This window comes from Neodiprion pinetum, chromosome 4 (genome assembly GCF_021155775.2).
Source record: "Neodiprion pinetum isolate iyNeoPine1 chromosome 4, iyNeoPine1.2, whole genome shotgun sequence".
Lineage (NCBI taxonomy): Eukaryota > Metazoa > Arthropoda > Insecta > Hymenoptera > Diprionidae > Neodiprion > Neodiprion pinetum.
In genome coordinates this window covers 42,084,343-42,108,078 of record NC_060235.2, presented here as the reverse complement: position 1 = coordinate 42,108,078, position 23,736 = coordinate 42,084,343, and the positions used below count along the sequence as shown (strand labels likewise).

The window sequence follows — 23,736 nt, the reverse complement described above, 5'->3', positions numbered from 1 at the left end:
AAAACCTTGTCGACAACGGTGAGTTTAGTTTGAAGAAAGATCAGGTTGAAGCTGCAACCCAGACTTCAATGACGAATAGGCTCAACGGGAAAAAGTGTTCGGACAATTATCACCACTGTGCTGAAGGTATGTGTATCAACGACACGTTAGTTTGCAACGGGGTATTCGACTGTATGGACAAATCAGACGAAGCTGACTGCGAATACTTCAACAAGGAGATGAAGAACACTGATTATAAGGAAGACTACGATGGGAGTGGCGCGAATAGTGGCTACGATGAGGTGACAACGAGTAAAAGTGGGAACTTTCAGTCTACCACAGAAGTGAGTAAACGTCAAACTATTACCGAACTGCGCTCGACATCGAAGGAAGGAAAATCGGTCAAAACCACATCGGAAAGATCGATTTGGAACAGCTTTTTTCTTTTTGGAAATGGCGACGAGTCGAAAACAACAGAAGACGATTCCTCCAGTGTTTTAACTGCTGAACAGAAAACCACAACGGATTATGGTGATTCGGAGGACAATTCATCGTTTGAGAAACCGAATAACAGAGTCGTTGAGGATCCAAATGCTGAAAAGGCAGGTGAAATTTCTCAAGAACTATGGAGTACAACGGGTACCACGAAACTCGAGGTCAAGGACGAGAACCGACAACTTGAACTCGTTAATAATGCTTCAACAGAGATCTTAAGCACGACAGAATTCCCCTCTGATAATTCAACCGAGAAGGCAATAACCACTCACAAAACTGAAGGAAGCTCCGCTGAACAAGTGACCATGTCGAACATGCACTATAGCTCACAAAAAATTCTTACGGGACATGAAAATCGTCCGATAAGTACCTCTGCTAAACATGTCGCGACACTTGACCAAAGAACCACAACGACGAAACGTCCAAAAGAAAATTACTTTGCCTACAACATATCGTTCTCAAGGCCGAATACCAAAATATTCCGACGAAGACCATATTTCTCGAGAAATGTAAACTGTCATAATTATCCAAGGGACTTCAAGTTGTGTCAACGGTGGATGCGTCGTCAGCAGCAGATAAGAAGGCTTGAAGAGGAGAAGGAGCAAATACTCTTGGAGCAGCAGAGAGAACTGAACTTGCACCATAGTCAAACTGCGAACCGGTGGTCGCAGATATTGATAAAACAGAATGTGGACTTGGAGGACAAATTAAGAGGGTTAGACGAGTCAAGCCGGAACGACAAAAATGAGACAGTAAATTTTCGAGGAGGCTGGCCGGACCGAAATGACTGCGCCAGGAACAGCTATCGGTGCAAGAACGCAGAAAAATTGACTCAAGGTAGACCTTGCGAATTGTATAAGGAGGTGCAAATGTCCAGGCTTGCTGTACAGTTGAAAAGCTTGTGGGAAATTCGCGAACAAGATCTGTGTATTTAGTTATTCTGGCAAAACGCCGATATTTTCAATCGTAGTTGATCAATGTCGTCGTTCGAAGGAAGTTTATGGATCATATCTATTGGACATTTTTCGGGAAAATGTGACGTCCCATACTTTTTATGGTTTTCTCATAGATCCTTGAAAACGTGTTTGTGACGTCCCGCCAATGGGTTATCTTTACATCTCATTGTCATGTGACATTTCCATGTATGTACGTAATCATTCATCTCACGCATCACATCGTAAGCATCACCTCATTACGCTGTACATATGTATCTGAAGAGTTTCCCAATTCGATTGGACTACGATATTCAATTCTCATCCAACATTGTGTCATCTCTGACAAGTCGTTGTGGCAAATCAGTTTTAGTCCATTAATTACAAGATATCACGACCAGTTTTGTCCATGAGTTAGTAGAAAAGAGCACTGAATTTTTGCGCCATATGATGATAGCTTCACTTCGCAGATCCATCGGAATTGGAATCTCTTCTTATTTCACCACGCCTGACACATTCCTTTTTCTCCATCAAACATTTCACCAAGTAATAAAACATGTAAACATGCGTCGTTTATTGTACATAGCTGTACTTGCACGTAAGTTGTACCAGTAAAGTGAGCGGACAATTGTATCTGAGGTGGATCAGCATCTCTTGGGATATAATTGTACAGTTCTCTTTAGTACGATTATCAGATATCAGCGTAACGACCAGCGCTTCAAGTACTAGAGGTAGCTAAAATCGCGCTGTTGATCTCTGAGCGGGTAGTAAAAATCATTTGAATGAAATTCGAACGGTTTTTGTGCGCCTGTCGATAACCCAAGCTGCTTTCTGTGTGATCTCCTTGTGTATACCGGCAGACAAAACTAGCGACATTCTGTGTATGTCTGATCCACATACCGAACACGCCTTTATAATAGAAAGCCTCGCTTGGTGTGCAGCTGAACGAACGCCGTCGTCGTCGTCTGTTTCACTGTGCCCTGTCTGTGTGACTCGAACAATCATTTCTCACTGACAATGAGCAAGAAACAATGAAAATATGTTTGTTCGAGCGCTTGTACAATTAGAAGCGGGAAAATTATGCTGGTTCTTTTGTTTTTCATTATTTTCCCATCTGGTTTTTGGTTTTCCTGGTTGTCCCGGCTTACCGACGAACCTGTAGGTTGGGCTGACTGTCCCTCGATGGATTTCACCTGCGGAGATGGCTCTTGTGTCCCGAAAAGCTCGGTTTGCAACGGCATCGACGACTGCCCGCGGGCCGAAGACGAGCTTCACTGCGGTATACATACGTCCTTAAAATTTTTCAGCTATGCTATGAACCCTTTTCACGCATAATTAACCTCACTGCCTGCATACCGCCAATTGCTACATGCTACTTTCAACCAACTCCTGCTCGCCAGCGATGTCTGCGCCACGATTTTCTACCTCACGCAGGATCGCAAGGTTCTCAACTGACGATTGGACTGTGGATGAACTTGTTTCATTTTTTCTAACAAAACGGAAGTAAGACGACCGGATAGATAGCCTTCCTTGGCGTGTTTCTCCGTTACACTAATCTGTTCACCATTCTCTTTCTGTCGCACCGCTTTACGCATCTACTTGTTTACACACGGTGAAAAATAACACGGAGCTTTTTGTACACCATTAACACAAATCCGAATAAATGGTGAGAAGAAATTGCTACTTGCTGCAACGTTCCCGTATTAGCTGAAATAAAATCGTTTCAGGTACAGACAACGTTTCGTGTCCCAAAGTATCGCACCTGATTTTCTCAGCCTTCTACCTTTGAGCAATTTCTTGAATGTTTATCTGCATCGTTCTATCAAGTATTCACCGAGTCAGTTACGCACGTCTTGTGAATTTTGTATTATTATGTTTATGTACATAAATGCGTTATCTCGCAGTAGATGCTTGCCGAAAAGAATCCAGCATCAGGGAAAACCAAATAAGAACAAACTGAAATTGCAGATCCTGTGATTGAGCATGTTGTGATTCAAGTCGAAGGACGAACAATAATTGCGAAGCTGGATTCTTTGTAATACAAAACGACGCCCTCATCTTTTACAATTCTAAAACACTTATTATCCCGCATCTGTGTATATATTCACCCACTTAACCATTTACTCGTTCTTCTATATGCGATACGATCCCGATTGGCACTCGTTTATTATAAATCTGATTGTAAACCACTTATTACATATAAATATGTTTACACCTACGCATCATACTCCGGTAGAGCCATAAATAAAACCTGATGTAATTGTGGTGTGTGCAAATTGAAACGCATGCATCGTGAATGAGTTCATCGCCTCGAGGTCGGTCACGCCCACGTTTGATCTTGGAAAAAGCTTAAGGCTATTTGATCACTCGACAAATACTGCGTGACGAATAATGTTCGTTAAGAAATAAAATTTAAACATAAAACCATCAATCGAGACCTTAAAAAATTGAGAGAGCCGTAAAAAAAATCTACGCAGCATAAGGGCATCAAACAAAATACAATTATTCTGCAAAAGAACAAAAATTGACGGTACACCAGTTTTTTCCCCCCTTATTTCGTTCATACGATACCATATTGGCATGAATTCTCGAATCAGTTTGAAATTGACCACCTTGTGCTGTGTTGATGTAATGTAACTTGCCAGCGATAATTGTTATAAATAATTCAATTAATATACAGCGTAAATAAATTGTTCATCTAAATATGATATGTAAATATGCCCGTAAACCTTCAATTTGCATCTACTCAACTGAAGTTTACGTATCCGTTTATATGTAATGCACATACTTTATGAAATCATGCTTAAGGATCTTGATTTCTGAGTCCTCGAATAAACTCGCAACACGTTTTCTCACACGCCTTGCAGTAACTATTTAGGTACACATTTTTCTCGACACCCTGTCGACGCATATATCATATCTATTATACTAATTTAAAAAACTTGTGTATTCATAATGTGTATTAGGTGTACGAATGTATGTGCCATTTTAAATAATTTATTCTACTTTAGCTATGGCAAGTATACGGATACTTGTCTCCTCCTTTCTTTGTGCAAGCCACACTTTTACATCACTCAAGTCACTTGTCCTGCAAAAATTTATACCTCTTCTTACCTGATTCGATTAGATGACGAGGTAATGTGCACGCAATTAAATCAGATTCCAAGCAATCGATAGCCTGCCTCTTGTAGTTTGATTTCGCACGTTCAAGCTGGGAACGTTTCTCTGCCCCCGCATTTTCCGCCTAGGCATGTAGGCCTATCTGCCTACGTCCTCCACACATATGTGCCTGATATTTTTCAGTCAGTAACCGTCATTTTAGTTACTATCTACATTCTGTCTGTGATTCAAACGAAAGCTCGAAGCTGGATAGAAGTGGAAAGATTTCCTCAACGTCACGGCCACTTCGAGCATTCGGTCAATTTTACTCTGACTTTTCCTCTACTCCAAGTCGTCTTCCTCCTCGTCCTTCTCCTCTTCCCTCTTCTTTTCGTCTTCAGCTTGGCTTCATTCCTCACGGAAATTTGCACTCGCTATATATTTGTTTCTCAAACGAGATTTAACAACCTGTCCAGTACACGTAACTAATGACCATACAACCATACAACCATATGACCATGTAACATTATAAATGTTTGTACGTGCTTTCGCTTTATTCGTATTTCCGCAAAATCCGTCAACGCAGTGAGACCATGCACCGATTCGGAGTTCAGATGCGTCAAGGATGGTAAATGCATCAGCGCTGCGTACAGGTGCGATTCGACTAACGACTGCTCAGACCGCAGCGACGAGGAGGGCTGCCCCCTGAAGAGCGAAAACGGGACTGGAATCGGGACCGGAAATCGTCCCGGAAGTGGAGGGTTGAACCGAACTACAGAGAGGAACTTCGTCCCTGAGGGCGAAACCGAAACGACTAGTATGCTTTTTGTGTCTCGTTGCTTTACATATACTAATTGTGTCATTGTGCTAACTTAACGAGTTCCCAGTTACCGCCTAATAGCATTTCGAACACTCGCCCATGAAATCATTTTTACAACGCACATTGATGGATTCTTCGATGAAGAATTTCTAGAGGGGAAATTTTACAGACTTCCAAATTATGTACATCAGCGACGATTATCAAACAAGGAGAATACCCATATTCAGATTTTCGCACTCGTGAAACACGCACGGAAAGAACTATAATGTAGATTTTTCATCTTTTGTGGTGAATACACGAATAGCATTTCCTTGGAGTTAAATCACTAACCCTTACTATTGGTTTTTTAACTCTTATCATCGGATTTGTAAATCTTTCCACAGTTGCTGTAGATTTAACTCCAAAAAAGTGCTGTTCGTACATTCACCACATGACATGTAAAATCTACAACATTTTTTTTCCGTGCGATTACTTACACGTGGTGACTTAGAACCGAAATATTTTCACATTGAAATTTTATTATGATAATTCGTTGCACGACGAAAAATGTCGGCTAAAGATGGGTGTTCTCGTTTATCGTCGACAGCAATGATATAAGTAATTTCGCTAATTTCCGATCAGAATTTATTACTCAAGTATGTAAATCGTTAACACAAGTTTTCAGTTTGTGAAGATAGTTCATTGTGTCACGCTAACTCGTGCGGTATTCGTATAAGCTGAAATTATCCTTCCCCCCTCTCCCAAGGTTTGTTTTACCTCCAATTACCTTTACGATGACTGTCGTCAGCCTAATTGTGCTTTATGTGTCTAAAGCGCTTGAACAAATCCCAACGTATTCGATGTCAAAATCTGAATATTCCTGTTTCCCCCATGATCAAATATACCGAACTGCGGTGATGGTGCGTCGTTGTCTATCACTTTAGAATTCATCAGTGCTGAATATATTACTGTTGTATCAGAAAATGAACTCGAAAGCCCAGACAGCGACTCGCCTTCTCAGCTCGTCCGTTCGTCCTTGGTATTCGAGCTCTCGGGTCCCAGAAGTCTTATTCCGGGCTTGTGTCCGAAACGTCACAATAAAACGGCGGTAAAACAGATAAAGTTCAATGTTTTTGGATAAGTTAGTATCTTGTACGCTTACGTCATCCTTTTCGGTAGATTTAACACAACCTCAAAATGTATTCTTGGTTTCTTTCAAAGCGAAGCTAACTGACAATGAAACATGTTACAAACTCATCACGATGGAAAAACGTCCACGGAATAAAGTGTTGACTGAAATACAACGTGATGAAACATCCTCAGGATGACAAATTGCAAGTGACAACCTTGGAAGATTTTGTTATGGATCGATTAGAAAAGCTGATCCATATTTGAAAACCTATTTCGGTGGTGAAAAAATAATTATCGTATATCGATTATAGTCTTTCAAGTATCTGAAAAAATTTCGAGGTTATGTAACTTTCTCCGAAGAGATATCCTTAGTATGTACATGAAAATACTACCTAGCCCAAAAACAGACCGTCTATCTACCCTATTGACTCTAGTTTCACAAATACGTAAAGGAGAAATTTCAGAATGCATATAGACCTCGGGATAATGCGATAACGGCCGGTAGGATTAAACGCCTAATTAACATCGAAAACGGGGAGTATTTGTCAGTATTTTCTGGTTCGAATTCTCAGATATCGGAGTACGAGAATGCGACCCGAAGACCGAATTTCGCTGCAGGAATGGCCAGTGCATCTTAGCTCGTAGGGAGTGCGATAATCTTCCTGACTGCTACGATGGCTCAGATGAATATAACTGCGGTAAGAGCTTCAAGCTCCCATCTCCCATCCCTGAGCTTTTGTTCTTCGTTCCCAACCCACAAAATATATCGGTAACAAATCTGATGGGAAAATTCTTGATTGAACTGTCGTGAAGAGCTTGGAAAAAAAAATGTTACCAATCGAACGTCGTTGTTCGATTTATTTTGCGTTTTTTTTTTTCTTTTCCATGTTATCTAAATGAATATTCATTCTTAGTTTCCAGAAACGTTTTAATTTTGGTATTTCAACAAATATCGAACGAAAAATTTCTGTAGAGCTTCTTATCAAATTTCCAAAACCGTTCGAATTCTCCGGTTTCTAGGAATCAGGATAAACTCAGATATAATCATCTAGTCTACGAATAAAACGTCCAAGTTTTCTAAACATTTGTTCAAAAGTAGCAAAAAAGTTTTTTCCACCGTAATGGAGTCGCGTGTTCCTTTTACGTATGCCAGACTTCCACCTGTTGCTCCCACTCTCCCATCACTCCCGTGATTTTCCCCGGTGCCAGGGGCGCCTAGTAAAACCGAGCTTTGTGTGAGCTTTGTCTGTGTTAGTGCGCAAAGGGATCTGCTCACTGGACCAATGGAAGTGTGGAAGCTCGGAATGCATACCGGAGAACGGAAGGTGCGACGGTGTTACCCAATGCGTCGATGGCTCCGATGAGCTGGACTGCGGTAACTAGTGCTAAACGTGCTTGCTTCGTCTTTCCCTGCCCTGCCGTGTTCGTGCCGCCATGTGACTGTCTTGATTTCCGCAGCTTCGTTACTATGAGCCCATGAGTGTTCCAAGTGCGAATCAGAGTCCAACAGTGTCTGCCCTCTTTTTTAAAAACGAACCCCCTTACCACTATACACGCACGTTCATTACACCCATTCTATACCCTGTTACGATCAGTCTGTATTTTCTTGCATTCGTCTATTTTTCAAACTCTGCTAATGATTGATGTTACGTACCTCTATATCTACACCAAGTACCTTTTTCTTTTACAATGGATTGGAGCTGTGCCGGATGTTTATGTCCCTTTTGACGCGGTCATTGTAAGAGTCTTTTGCACAAAATACAGGATTTTCCGATAGTTTTGTCCCTTGTGTTAAACATGTATGTACGGGTATAGATTTCTGAATTCCACTTTGTACTTAATTACCTATACTTTCTTCGCTAACTTCTTTCAATCGCGTGTAATCCAGTTACACATGTTAACGATCCGGTGATCCAATTACCCAATAATCTTGTAGACTACAGTTTTGCTTCACTCGCTGTTTACCGTTCAGAATGGTCTACGGTGACTCTCGGAACAACACGGTTTCGGTGACACCTACTTATCCCTGAGCGATATTTCAGAGTTTGGAAATCAAACTCCTTCATCTCTCGAGGATTTTCTCTTTTAGAGAAAATATAACAAAGGATTTTTACTGATAAACATGTCTCGGATATCAGAGATAGCTCAGTTCTTCACACTTTTTTGTTCTCCTGAGGGGTAGAATCGCTTAAAGCAATTTTGGAAATTATTGGTCTTCGGTTAAAGCTCGAAAAATTGATGGAAAACGCAAAAAATATGTATTTCAGCTGCGCAGTAACATGCTAACCTGACAGTCAACCACTAGCATATACCGACAACGCTTCCATTGATATTTCGAACTTCTCTAAAAAACCGCTCAAGCAAAATTGCAACCTCATACGATGTCCGAAAACTTACGAACGATTTCATTGTTCACGAACGAGAGGCAAAGATATTGTGAAATACGACTTGCTTACTCCAAAATCCTCTCAACGTTCGATCCTCAAACAGATTTGCCAACAACTAACGATGACCGATCTTGAATGTTTCAACACCGTTGGTATTCAGCAAATATTCTTAAAGATACTCGCGTAATTCTGTGTAACATAGCATTTCTGTGGTCCTAGTCGTAATCCGAGATGGAAGGGCAGGGATAGGAATAACGGAGCAATATTTGTCGGTCGACGATTAGGCGGCTCAAACTAAATTGGTTGTCAATTGTAGTATTCGACTGTCCGGCGGGAACGTTCAAATGCAACAACGGCGTATGTCTGGATGGGACTAAGTTTTGCGACGGCGAACCGGATTGTCCCGACGGATCCGACGAGAGGAACTGCCGTATGATAATTGTTGAAATTGAAAATCTAGCTTCTTTTGCCTGCAGTTGTTTGGCTCGCATTTTTACCTCGCAATCAGTGTCTTCTGGCTCTTGCAATGTACATACAAACCTTAAGAGTCGCCTCCCTTTACTTGCTGTAATTTACTCTGCCGCCAGTATTTTTTGTGTTTCACTACACAATTACACCTATCGCTCTCTTAGCTGACACTCTAACGTTTTCTCGTCCGTATTGTTCGGCCGAACTTTTGCATCGTTTACTAAACCGCGTGTATCGATATCGTCTAACCCCAGTTCCGTATCTGCGTCGATACTCCAGAGGCGTATCATAGATTATGTACTTACTGTTGAGGAATGCTTCTTGTATAACGTGAACTTTAAAGTTTTCACGATCATTAACTTGACTAAAGCGAGTTCTTATTAATTATATAACCTGCAAAACGAATGAGTTTGAAGATGATTGATAACATTAAACTGAAAACTGAATTAAGATGAATAACAGAGCGCTTTTTTCTATCGTTGCTGAGGTGGAAATATTAGCGTTCGAAATCATCTTCATTCGGCAAAATTGCACTCAAAACTTTGGCCTTAATCGTTTTCGTCTATTTTACTCTTTCAGCACAGGTTGCCTGTTTATTACTAACATATTTTTTGACCGTTTTTTCTACGTCTTTTATACGTATAGGTATATATATGTATATATAAATATTATATCTTGGTATTTACTTATTTTTACTTACAGCTGAGTGTGTATATATTATAATTGTAGGTATATACATACCTATGCACCTGTACATCAATCGTTTGATGTAACGTTGCATAATATTATTGTTATTATATAAATTTCTGTACATATACCCCTTTTCTCATAAAAACGTCTGTTTATATCGTGTGAATATCTACGTCCATTACCGCAAATGGAATTGCATGAGATAATTAACGACACGTACGCGTAAAATCTCGCATCGCATGACGCACGTGTGTCCAAATGTAAAAGAACAAGTAACGATTTCTGGTTCAAATTCATGCAGAGACAGATTAGCCGTGCACGTTTTGACGCGACGCCTTTACTCGTACGTGTCGCCTGAGTTTATTTCCTCGCTGATCTTTCTTGACAAACCTCATGCTAAATAGGGTTTCGGTATGATTTGGAGACCTCATCAGATTCTCTGAATTCTAGCCTGCCCTGCCGGCAAGTGGCCGTGTGCAAACGGAAACTGCATTTATCAGAAATTCCGATGCGACGGGCACACGGACTGTCACGACGGAAGTGACGAGATTAACTGCCGTAAGATTTCCCAAACCGTTTTTCACATCACTCGTAGAGACTCGATAAGCTCACGTAGAGGAGCGATTTCCCGGTGAAATCACCTCAGGGTGGCTTTATTAACTACTCCCAAGCAAGCCGCTATATATCTCAATATGATTTGCGATAACTGCCTTACAATCAGTTCAGCTCAATGTAAGTTGGTTATCAGCCACCCTGGGTCCGATGTATATATGTACAGCTATGTAGCGAAACAGCAGAAAGTCGCTACCGCAATTGAAAATCTAATCGGTTTTTTCGACTTTGCGCAGAGGACACTTTGAGACCGACTCGACCACCGAGTCCACCTTCTTGTACGCAAGATGAATTCCAGTGCGGCAGTGGAGAGTGCGTTCCGAGAACCGCCTTCTGTGACAGCGTTACCGACTGCAGGGACGCCAGCGACGAACTTAACTGTCCGACACAGGGTGAGTTTGACAATTTTGGCAGGCCGTTTTCGGAATTTTTTACACATTCGATCATGTAAGTTCACCTCCTAATCTGTCGCGTTCACGAAACACTTGTCCCATAGATTTGTACAAGGGATGTTGTCGAACAATGCCTTGGAAACGTGGATTTAACGTGTTACTTAAGCTGGAACAGACGCTGTGCTTTAAAGTTGTAACTCGCCATCAATTTGTCCAATTTCCTTACTTACCATGCCTGCAGGCTACTTTCGAATCCGGACACGAGCGATTTTTATTCGCAGTTCAAACAGCGTACAGACATTAATGTTCAAATCCTCATTCTAAGGGCATACGAAACAGTTCCCTGTTAGTCAGCACCGCACGTCTGCGTTGAAGTATTCATAGATGGGCAAGAGCAAGAGATCAATATAAAACAGACGAACACCTTATAGAAGCGTTACATTTGATTACCTATAGAATCTTGAAAGTATCCCGAACACTGTCAACAACCAGCCGGAGATAACCACGGTGTTGGAAATGTCGCAAATTGTTGTCGTATGTATTTGAACGACGCTTTTCTTTCTCGTTTCATCTCGCGTCTGAGAATTCTGACAAAACTTCCATCTCAACTGTGATCATCTCTGATTTTATTCCAATTTATATCCCCAAATTTCATGTGGTTCCGAACCCTTTCACGGTTTTCCAAGAGATTTCACAACAGATTTTTACCAGATTTTTACCAAATTTTTTCAGAGTTCCAATTAGAAAAAAAAACATCATTGTAAAATTTGTCAGAGAAATTCCAAAAAAATTACTATTTTTCGGCTTCAAAATTTTCTGAACAACTTGTGAAATAGCGTTAGTATTACGTGGAGGTAATCAGAACACAATAAGAAGTAATCAGAGTCTTTCGTGAAATACATCGTAATTCGGTAAGAACGTAAAATAGTCTCGATCAGTTTTTCCATAAAAGATCGCGATCGATTATAAGACAAATTGTCGTTGAAACGGGAATGTGGGGGAACGATCGGAAACGAGAACGAGGAACGGATAACACTATGGTTCAGATTGGGTTACTTCTAGGTGTAGAAGCTTTGGATAAGACCTCTTCTGCTGAGAGGCCGCCAGAGAGAACGACATTAGCGACCGTTCCCGTATCTTCGAGGAGTTGTGCCGCGGGTGACTTTGTTTGCGATGACGGTGCTTGCATCCCCGCGGCTCACCACTGCGACCATTTCTACGACTGTCGTGATTTTACCGACGAACAATACTGCTTCGGTCAGGCAGGCTCGTTCCATAGTCAGACTCCGATCATTTATTCATTCTTTCAATTACCCATCACCGCCGAGGGGCTTGATTCGAAGATTTCATAACTCGCGTTGCACTGGAACTTCGACACAATTGATACGTTTTTAGGTTAGGCAGTATCTTCGCAATCTACGCCACCATTTCAGCCGAGGTAACCTAACCTCGAAATTGATTTTCGGCTGTTCCAAACTCGTGAACTTGATTATCATTACTTTTAAACTTTCGATATTGTTTTTCAAACATAATTGCGAAATCGCTTCATCGTAAGTGATCCCTGAGAACTCAAATATTCCAGCTTCCGTCTGAAACCTACGTCAGATTTTAGCAGCAATTATTTTCATCTTATTTGGGGGATTTTTCACCAGTCCACAGAATAGACTGTTAAATAAATCCATTGAAATTTCTATTATGTATACACTCGTTTCGCTTTTCGATTAGCAAGATTATGTGACGCGAAAAATGGACACAAGTGTATTACCCAACCCAAAAACATTGAGCTCTATCGATGATGCCGTTTCCCTGTAACGCAAGTAATAAAATTTTCGAATAAGGCCCAAGGCACTTACACCTACACATACAATTAAAACGCGGCATTCCGGTTCAACTCAACCTCACCCAAGCGCATTTCTGAATCAAGATTTTATTCAAATGAAAACCAATCCTAGCATTTTACAGGAGTGGACATTATTTTCAATCCGTGAATTACACGAGTTCCATTTATATTTGGCTCGAATTTGAGGTTAAAAATTTTACACTTGCATATATAATGACTGAATTTTATCAAGCGGAAATAAAATGCCTTCTGCTTGGACCTCAACTTCCGAAGTAACAAATTAACCGAAAAAGATCAGACATCGAAAAATTCGCGTATTAGACGCAAATTTACGTGCCGAGAAGTTCACCCAGGGAAAAAAAAATTAATTCGAGATGAAGGACGAATGAAGGTGAGCAACGGTGGGTGAGTTTTGAGCCGAGCTAGAGTGCCAAATTTACGAACAGAGCTCGTTACCTGTCACAATATCAGTCGGTGTTAGCTGTCGAATACATTGTATATAGATACAAGTTTTATGTTTAGGTTTGTAAGGTATTATACGCTTGACTTTCAGTAGCCAGTTGATCGACTTTAATATGCAATGCAATTTTACATGATTAGACGATTAAAAACTTCAGCCAACGAACCAACGATAAACCGTGTACCTCGTATACATTGTATTTCAGGGTAACTAAACCAATGCGACGTACCAATTTATCACTGATTGATCGATTAACGTTAATTAATTGGTCGGTTAATTGGCTGGTCATTCGACGGTTTGATCGATAGTGCATCTCTGCCTGCAGTATCGCCGTTACATTCGTAGTCAATATGTAAAATGCGTTAATACACTGTTCTATACATCGTAGCTAGACTATTTTCCCCTAAATCATTTGATGAAAGAATAGCGAGATCCGCTCGTCACTGCCAAAGTTACAAACGCGGAACTACAATTTTATGACACATCGGTATTTCATGGCGAACGAGCGAACCTCGCTGCGGTATGAAAAAATTCAACCAACACCTTGAGTCTTTGTCAAACTTTGCATCTCACTCTCGAGCTAGTTTTCTCCCCAATGATTTTTTGGAACGTACCTTTCACAAATTCCTCCGATCGTTCACGATAAATTGATCCCTGAACATTCGTTTCCACCGTTGGCCAAAACATCATCCGATTTTATTTGAGTGGCGATCTTTGTCGCAGTAAAATTAATTGACGATATCGTGATTGGATCCAGTTAACGTGAACGAGAATTAACTAGATGTTTGTAGAGTAATGTATAAATATCATTTGTTGGAAGTTCTTACCTTAAGTTCATATTTCATAAATGATGCCACAGAAAAAAGAAAGAAGAAAATTGAAATCGAACCGTTTCTCTTTTTCGCAAAATTGCAGTTTTTTCCCCGTTATCGGCAAATTTACCCGCCCTCATACGCACCGCCTACACCTTACACTACGTTAATCTTTGCGAACGTAGCTATTGTTAATTAATATAAATTTTCTCACAATTTGTAAAAATACAACAGCTATAAAATTTTCACTTCTTTGTCAGAGACTGGCGTGCGTCCAAAGAAAAAGGTCGCGGGCGATGACGTAACGACATGTTTATTATCATCCCTACATTATCCACTTATCGTAAATGTTAGATCGTTACATATTTTATAACTAGTACATGTATGTATATCGCATAAAGAATATTTATACATGGATCGTAATTAGATTTTGGATCTCTGTGTTCTGTCAACATTACCGTCGTGACGATTGATTCGTCACGTAGCAGCCGCGATCGTTTCAGCCACCGCTAAACCCCCGGTTTTTAATATTCCCAGGTTGCAGCCGGGGCGAATTCCAGTGCAGAAATCGCGCCTGCGTGAGCGAAGGATTGAGATGTAACGGATACGACGACTGTGGCGACAATTCCGACGAGGAAAACTGCGGTAAGCTTAGAATTATACAAGCGTTATTACAGCAGGCAATTGGCAGAAAGTAGATGATTGGTTGATGATTGGACCGGTGAATGAAACGGGTGAATGGATGCTAGGCCTCGGATGGTCAATTTGACTATTGGACGGTCTCGAAAAATGACGAGACGAGACGACAAGATCCTTGAAAATTTCCCCTTGTAAATGAAACGCCCTTCGAAGCTCCTTTCGAGAAGAGTTGCTCGGAAAGCGAATGGCGGTGCGAAAATGGTCCCTGCATCTCGATCAACCAGCGGTGCGACGGATGGCCCGACTGTCCGCTGGACAACTCGGACGAGCTTGATTGCAACCAGACGGCCTGTCAGCCTTGGCAGTGGCGGTGCGAAAACGGGCCCTGCATCGCCCTGAGTCAACGGTGCAACGGACGACGCGACTGTCCGCTGGACAACTCGGACGAGTTAGACTGCCCCCGACCCACTTACCCTCCCTTCCGTGAGTCGAGATAAAAAAACGGGCCCGTTTCAGTTTGCTTGAGTTATTCTTGCACGCTTGCCAAACGGCGAGGGCGCAACGCGAATAATCGCTACGAGGTTTCCGACTGCTGCAGCGAACCACGCCTGCTGCACTCATCATTTTTTTTTTTTTCCCTTGCGTACTAAATTTTTGAACGAACGAACAGACTAATTATTCATCCTTCAACTGCGAGCGTTAATCGAACTTTTACCGCATATAATCACACATTACCTAATCTACGCAATCGACACCTAATAACTTGTGATTATTTACTAGCTGAATTATATGAATGAGACTTTTTAACTGATGCAGCCACAAATGGATTTTTTTTTTTTCTCTTCACTTATAGAATGCGTTTGAGAATGATGTCGCCTAATCCGAATATACACCGTAACACTTTCATCGGAATGATTATTTTTAAAGACAACTTTTATTCTGTTTTATTTAAACTCGCTACCTTCATCTGATATAGCTTGAGCAATTAAACCGATTGTAATAGCGACGATATTAATAGTAACAATAATATAATGATAACGATCGGCATGAAGAAATATAATCGAATAAAAAATCCTCCCCGGTGAATCAAACTAAAGCTGTAGATGAAAACTGCTTTACCAATGAATCTGGAGATGAAAGACTTCTTTATTTCAGAGTGTCTTTTGCAACATTAATATAGGTGGCTAAGGCTTCTCTCTCTTCTCCTGTACCTCTTTTATAATTTACTTTCCATTGCATTCGTTGCAAGCTTAATAAGAAAACAAAAAAACTGTTACAGCGCAAGAGTCGCTGAAACTCGTGGTACGCCCGGTGGACCAAGTGATCAAAGAAAGTGAGTATACACTTGTATTTGAATTGAAAGTTAAAAACGACTGTTTGTGGGTAAAATTATTAGCTCCGTGTCATTTAACGTGAGAGAAAGTTTTCAAGAAGCTATGATGCCGCTAGTATCTTATTATCGACTGATCGAATAGTACAGATGTAACTCTAACTTGTCGAAATTTCACTCGTGAAAATTCGCACATCTAGTGCAGCACTGAGATACTCTTAGAACAATGTTGAAAAATTCCTTAGAATACTAATACATATGTATTATTCTTTGTTTCTTTATTGCTCTGGCCAGAACCGCCACCTGAAGGTAAGACTTAATCGAAGAGCAGCCTGACATCATGCTATATGGGCTCATTTAGGTTTCACGATAACACTCATGGAGAGATTTGTCTCACATTTGTATCCATATAATATTGAATATTTATTGCAACAGAATTCAAAGCTTACAGGTTGAAGCAAGTTGTTTCTGCTTGTTTACACCTTAGAGTCATTAATGCACGAATATCACGAGTATTGTATAAGAGTATATTTTGTATTTTGGTGCAACCTCAACACATGTAATTCACCCATGAATATTATATAAATAATATTAGTAAGAAGAATGAAAATTCATCGATGTAACGACCAGTTGCAATTTACTTAACCACTAATTCGGGAATTTGATTTTCTAATTAGTAATTACTATTGTCATGAGCATCAGGCATATGTACGCACGTACAAAGTCGGTATGTCCGCTAATTTACAGAAACTGCTGCACGTGGTATAACAATTTTGATTTTAACGGCACAATGCTCATGATTATAGCTACCAGAATAACTTTCTGGCCGCTTCATGTACAATTGCGCATAGAATATGAACATCAATTCGTTGATCATATCTTAAGATTCAGTCACACATAAACCCATGTAATATATACCATAAGGGGTGGTAATTTAGTCAAAATTAATCCAAATATCATACTAAAAGAATTTCTTTAACACGTGGGATTTTATTTAATGGAGATAAATTAAATGAGGGCACGTGATCACAATGCATGATATTGATAGATGTTAAATGAGATTCTAGTACCTTCATAAAAGATAAATATCTAATTTACGTCGGTTTTTATTCTCGAGTCGTAGAATGATTTGAGGAATAATTTTCGCGTTAACTAGCTTGACATTATAAACATGGTTCTGACATTCTGATTAATTAATTTGCACGTAGTCTGCATTTAACGTAAAATCCGCTGTTCACTGTATCAACTGTCTAGATTTTCCTTAGACAGTCGGATGGACGTCAAAAATTATGAGAACTGTTGAATTTGTTTTGCGTCAGCCCATTGTAATAGCAGAGAAACAGCTCGTGTATAAGTATCCATGAATAACGTATGTGCCGTTACTATAATGAAAAGTGTACAAAATACCATGAAACGTCGTGTTCGAGCCTTCGACGATACAGGCAGACATATACACGGAAGCGGGCACGCGACCAATCTTTGCTAATGTCTTCAATTGCACTCGGGAAATTCGGGGGCTGACTTCGAATAGCCATCATTTTGCGATTTCTTTTTCGGCTCGCAGCTAACTGAGTTACATATAACTAAATAGGTGTTCAATGCCTTATTTTGTTTCAACTAAATCGTTAACCCAAAATCGTGAACACCGCTAAGGATATTTTTCAAAACGGGGTTTACGTCGACGCCAATCGACGGTATTCATTGTTGGTAAATTTTCATGAAAAATTCACACACATTCAAGGATACATACTCTCTGCGCCAAGAAAGAAAAAATCAAATGAAGCAATTATTTTCCGAAAAAGAAAATCTCAAAATATGGTCTCTTTTTTACCCATCTACTAGTATGTGAGCTAATTGGGATTGCTTGTTTTCTACGGGTACCGCAACGATCACTGTCTGAATATATGACAAATTAAATCTAATTGATTCTTTCAACCTGACGCTAGGTCAAGAAGTCGTCATTCGATGTCGAGACGAAAGTCCACGTCGAGCCCAGGTCCGCTGGGTCCGCAAGGACGGCACTCCGCTGCCACCTGGAAGCACTGTTAAGTCCGGTCGTTTGACGATGCCCAACATACAGGTCAGCCACGGTGGTGACTACGTCTGCGAAGCGCTCGGAGTACCCGTGAATACACCGGGTCGAACAGCTACCGCCCATGTGACAGTTGAAAAGTGTGAGTAAATATTTTTCATAGATGAATCAGTGTTAAAGGACCACGCGAGTCATTACCTTGAGATCTGACGTCGGACGATTGGATCTGACTCGAATGAAAACTGTTTCCAAATCTGTGTAAATGATTATTGTTCGGGGCCCAAGCTGGATCTGCGAATTTGTCAAGTTCTTCTTCACATACCGTTGCGCCCAGATAACTTATGAATTGTTCTGGGGGCTTCACAGACGAATTCAATTCTTCAAGACCGAAAGAGGCTTGTAAATACTACGAAGCTACCTGTAGCAACGGCGATTGCATTCCGAAATCGTCGGTGTGTGACAACAGGATGGACTGTACGGACGGCAGCGATGAATTGAGATGCAGTAAGTGATTTCCTAAGAAGCACCTAATAGGATCGCCGTAGAGTTGGCGGTAATGTTGTTCAAGACTCCACAAGTAGGAAATACCGTGCGCTTCACCCTGCAATTTATTGTACAGGTCCGCTTGGATGCGAGCCCAACGAGTTTAGGTGTGCGAGCAAGGAATGTGTGAGCAAATTATGGAGATGCGACGGTGACAGAGACTGCACTGATGGCAGTGATGAAGAAAATTGCACGCCTTCACCCCCAGGCTCGCCCTGCAAGTACAGCGAGTTCAAATGCACACGTGTCGATCAGTGCATTCCGAAGACCTTCCACTGCGACATGGAGACAGATTGTATGGACGGAAGTGACGAGCTAGGATGCTGTGAGTAATCTCATGTTTCACCGTATTATTTGGTTACCTATTCCCGTCATTAACGTACGATGATTACCAATTCCCAGCTAAGGTAACCATCCAAAGTCCTCCGCCGATGATGGTCGAACTAAACGTAGGCGAAACCTTTACGATAACTTGTACCGCCGTCGGTATTCCGGTGCCAGAAATCAACTGGCGATTGAACTGGGGACACATACCGGACAAGTGCAAGACTACCTCTGTAAACGGTGTCGGGACTCTGACGTGCCCTAACATTGCGATCGAAAACCAAGGCGCTTACTCGTGCGAAGCGATGAACGGTCTGAGGGGACCAAACGAACCAGGATGGACGTTCGCAGTCCCCGATACCATTCTTGTCGTTAAGAATCCGAAAGGCGTTTGCCCTGCGGGACAGTTCAACTCCCTCGCTCGCTCCCCTGAAGAATGCATCTCCTGCTTCTGCTTTGGAGTCGCTACCACATGTTCGAGCGCCGACCTCTTCACCTATGAGCTGCAAGCGCCCTTCGACCAGTACAACCTTGTCGCTGTGGACGCTACCAGAGGCACAAGGATCCAAGGTCGAATAACCGGTAGAGTGCCGGAGGTTCTTCCTGTCGATCAAAACGGTGTTCATGTCACTGACCCGTACCCTGAAAGTAATGATTATGTCGATATACCCTACTTTGCACTACCGGAAAGCTACCATGGCAGTCAACTGAAGTCCTACGGTGGATACCTGAGGTACACCGTCCGACATGCTGGCCGAGGAAGAAGACCCAATGGCTTGCCTTCGGTCATACTCAGTGGTAACAATTACGTTCTATTACACGAGGACAAGGGTGTGGATCGAGTCTACGAGACTGACGAAGCAGTGCGATTCTTCTACGGAGACTGGCAACTGAGAGAAAACGATGAGTTGAGATTGGCATCAAGAGAGGAGATCATGATGACACTTGCAAATATTGATAACATCTTAATTAAGTAAGTAATTACTTTCAGTAAAAGTTATCACGGACTGTCTAATAACTGCGAGACTGATTCGATAGAATGCTCGTGAATGAGTAATACTTTGAACAATCATAAGTAGTAATTTCAACGCATACTATAGTTTCAAATATGATTGGAGCTCAAAAATTCGTTTAACTCTGTTGTTTGAATAATGATTACCAAGAAGAGATATCTAATATTTTTCACATAAATCAACGTTAATTTTACTAATAAAAATCAGGCGTCTGCCTGTTGTGGTCAACGTGGTTGTAATCCTCGTATAATTAGTAAGTTTAAAGCTTCGCCTTTCTTTCGCCAGGATCAAATATGACGATGGACCGATAGATACTTCCATCATAAACGTGATAATGGACACAGCTGACGTGGGTAACATAGACCTGGGCGCTGCATCATTTGTTGAAGAATGTCGCTGTCCAGCTGGTAAGTTAATGTCAGATATACGAATGTACTCAGTTGATGATAATTTAATCCTCCCGCTCGTCTCGGTCATTCATCTGTACTTGTACGCTCAGGCTACACGGGTCTCTCCTGTGAAAATTGTGCTTCTGGCTTTGCGAGACGAAATAGTGGCCCATGGCTAGGGCAGTGCTACGAAGAAAGGCTATCGATCTGTCCACCTGGCACCTACGGTGACCCATCAAGAAACATCCCATGCCAGACTTGCCCCTGCCCGCTAACTTCGGCATCTAATCAGTAAGTTCAAGATGAAAATCTAGAATAAAATCCACACAACGGTTCGAGTCAGTAACGTGGTTCGTTTCTTTTAATCTTGAAGGGATATCACATTGTGAGTGTTTGAAATTCTGCGAGTTATTTCAGCCATGCGATCTTGAGACTCACCGATATTGCCAACTTAGATTCCAATTACGTATTAGTGTGAAAAAAAAACCGAAATAATGATAGTTGCCTCATGGTGCTTGTATGATTTTTATAACGAACTGATTCTTAAATGAACATAGGTTCGCTCGAACCTGTCACCTCGACTCGGACGGACAACCGACCTGTGATTGTGCCCAAGGATACCTTGGACGTAGATGCGAACAGTGTGCTCCTGGATATCAGGGCAACCCCTCCACCGCTGGTGACAAATGTGTGAAAGTCAGTGAATGTGACCCTAATGGCAGCATCAGCCCGTATGTGAACCCTGTAACCGGACAATGTGACTGCAAGGTATATAACTGATTAGTCATCTCATCTTTGATCTACATTTTGCTCACCTTTGCATTTACAATTTGGGGAATTCATTGCGTTCATTTAACCATTGCATGATTCAAATTCATTTCATGGCCAGAGTTCACAATTTTGATGCAATATTGTTGATTTCACTTGTCTTGTTGTTCATACCACCTTTACTGATGGACTTGGATTGATTTATGTTCAATGTGAGTATACCAAAGTGCATTGTCACAGTTGACTAATTATAATAAATAGGAGTCCTAGTTGGTACTTTTTGTTAGAATTTTAGCTACAAACATTAACATGCAGCACATAATATTCTACACCTGTTTCAGTCGTCTGCAACTGGTCGTACCTGCAACAAATGCAAGGCCAACACGTTCAACTTGGCCGCCAAAAACGAATTTGGATGCACTAGTTGCTTCTGTATGGGCATCACTGAAAAATGTACTTCTTCGAACTTTTACAGAAGCGAAGTAAGTCATAGCTGTTGTTTTTTTCTGATGTTTTTGGAAAAGATTCAATAACACAACACCGCACATAACGGAAACATGTCTGATGTCAATTTTCGCCAACGGTACTGTACAATTGAATCATCCGTTTCAGATCCGCGCAGAGTTTACCAGCTCCATCCGTGATTTCTCTTTAGTCGAATCGCCACGAGATGGTAATCAGCCATCGCCAATTGTCGATGGCATCCGGCTGAATACCATACGCCGAGAAATCGTGTACAACTCTTTTCCCAACAGTGGCAATTACGAAGTTTACTATTGGCAATTACCTAGCGACTTCTTGGGTGACCAGCTCGGCTCCTACGGCGGTAACCTCGTGTACACAGTGAGATATGTTCCGTCCCCAGGGGGTGGAAGATCCAGAAACAATGCTGCCGATGTTGAACTGATCAGCGTAAGTAATACAGCTGTTCACATTTTCTTTCACGAGACTGTGTACACGAGATTCTCATTGACATATGACATAATAAGTTTGTTCACTTGGTGTACTACGTATTTGTAATGATTTTTCGACCATATGATTTTTGCAGTCAAACGATATCGAACTTCGATACTATTCTGCAGCACAAGTAGAGCCGAACGATTCCGTGAAATTCACGGTACCGATACATGAGAAACATTGGCAGCGAATCGACGGAACTACCATTAATCGAGAGAGTCTTCTTATGGCTTTAGCTGACGTACAGGCAATCCGTATTAAGGCAACGTATACCACACATACCGATGAAGCTGCGTAAGTATGAGAGAGAAGGACAACCTCGATCAGAAAAAGGTCCCAAACGATTGGAAGAATTGCTAACGTCGGAACCTTTCAGACTCTCTTCGGTGTCTCTGGATACCGCGGTAGGCACAAACAACGGCAGAGAACGCGCGGTTGAAGTTGAACAGTGTAGCTGCCCCGTCGGATACAAAGGCTTATCTTGCGAGGACTGCGACGTCGGGTACACCAGAGCTGATGAGGGATTGTATCTTGGCTTGTGCGAGCCCTGCGAATGTTACGGACATGCAACCCAGTGCCATCCGGAAACCGGAGTCTGCGAGGTTTGTTGAAATAATTGAAATTGAACGCTACAATAATCAGACTTTTCGATTCTGCCGTAACCTCCAACACCGCTGGAGTAACTCGCCTTTTATTTGCTTTTTATGCGGGTGAAATATTCAATTTTCTTTCGTCTATTCCAGTATTGTCGCGATCATACAACCGGACAAAAATGCGAATCCTGCGAATTTGGGTACGAAGGTGACCCAACTCGAGGAACTCCTGAAGATTGTCAGCTACGAGACTTACCCTCCAGAAACTCAACAAAGTGTAACCCGGCCGGATCTCTCGGGACCAATTCTTACATCGAACAGTGTCCGTGTAAACCTAACGTCGTGGGTCGTGAATGTGATCGCTGCCGTGCATCGACCTTCGGACTATCCGCCGGTAACCCAGATGGTTGCAATGAATGTTTCTGTAGCGGAGTTTCCCAGGAGTGTCACGAAAGCTCCCTTTATGTCATTCAGAAGCCAACCCTTATTCTCGATTCCAATCATGGCTTTACTCTCACAGACACGTAAGATTTTATTATTAATCCATTATGGTGAAAAGCTTGATTTTATTCTTCTTTTATCAAATATAGAATTTTATAAACGAAGGTGCGTGATTGAACTTCAAGTCTCAAACACCACTCTAAATGCACAAAACGAACTTGGCACAGGCTGCAACGTTCTGATTGATCTATATTTTGAATATTTCGAAAAAAATGAAACTAGTTTATCCGTATACAGCGGACGAAGCCAAGTGATAACGGAAGGATTCGACATTCAAACTGCTACAAATGAGATCGGTTACCGTTATCCGGACACTCGGAGCCAGAGACTTTTCTGGTCATTGCCATCTTTCATAACGGGTAACCAGATAAAGAGCTATGGTGGGAATTTAAATTTGACCCAGCGAATCGCTACCCGTGCCGGCGCACAGATCGATAAAGATCAAGATATTGTTCTTATCGGCAATAGCATAACTCTCTTCTGGGTCAATCCTGAAGAAATCCAATCAGATTACTCGCTGGTGTGTATCATCATCGTGTATTTTCAGCTTT

At 41.5% G+C, this 23,736-nt stretch overlaps 1 protein-coding gene across 33 annotated transcripts in view; it reads left to right on the top strand.

Moving 5' to 3' along the window:
• The window catches only part of trol (terribly reduced optic lobes), a 126,326-nt gene that overhangs the window by 86,860 nt on the left and 15,730 nt on the right, over positions 1-23,736 (top strand). For 15 of the 33 annotated variants that reach the window (XM_046623057.2, XM_046623039.2, XM_046623052.2 and 12 more), the window contains 24 exons: positions 2,569-2,685; positions 5,092-5,322; positions 7,008-7,133; positions 7,691-7,810; positions 9,139-9,252; positions 10,431-10,538; positions 10,829-10,984; positions 14,634-14,741; positions 14,949-15,218; positions 16,015-16,068; positions 16,360-16,374; positions 18,012-18,239; positions 18,464-18,601; positions 18,717-18,965; positions 19,043-19,937; positions 20,263-20,384; positions 20,477-20,657; positions 20,924-21,134; positions 21,476-21,616; positions 21,747-22,046; positions 22,183-22,385; positions 22,468-22,693; positions 22,835-23,208; positions 23,423-23,705. In XM_046623057.2, coding sequence (XP_046479013.1) covers positions 2,569-2,685; positions 5,092-5,322; positions 7,008-7,133; positions 7,691-7,810; positions 9,139-9,252; positions 10,431-10,538; positions 10,829-10,984; positions 14,634-14,741; positions 14,949-15,218; positions 16,015-16,068; positions 16,360-16,374; positions 18,012-18,239; positions 18,464-18,601; positions 18,717-18,965; positions 19,043-19,937; positions 20,263-20,384; positions 20,477-20,657; positions 20,924-21,134; positions 21,476-21,616; positions 21,747-22,046; positions 22,183-22,385; positions 22,468-22,693; positions 22,835-23,208; positions 23,423-23,705 — 4,970 coding nt within the window. The remainder of the gene's footprint in view (positions 1-2,568; positions 2,686-5,091; positions 5,323-7,007; positions 7,134-7,690; positions 7,811-9,138; positions 9,253-10,430; positions 10,539-10,828; positions 10,985-14,633; positions 14,742-14,948; positions 15,219-16,014; positions 16,069-16,359; positions 16,375-18,011; positions 18,240-18,463; positions 18,602-18,716; positions 18,966-19,042; positions 19,938-20,262; positions 20,385-20,476; positions 20,658-20,923; positions 21,135-21,475; positions 21,617-21,746; positions 22,047-22,182; positions 22,386-22,467; positions 22,694-22,834; positions 23,209-23,422; positions 23,706-23,736) is intronic. The other 18 variants (XM_046623048.2, XM_046623044.2, XM_046623060.2 and 15 more) reach the window with 16 other exon arrangements.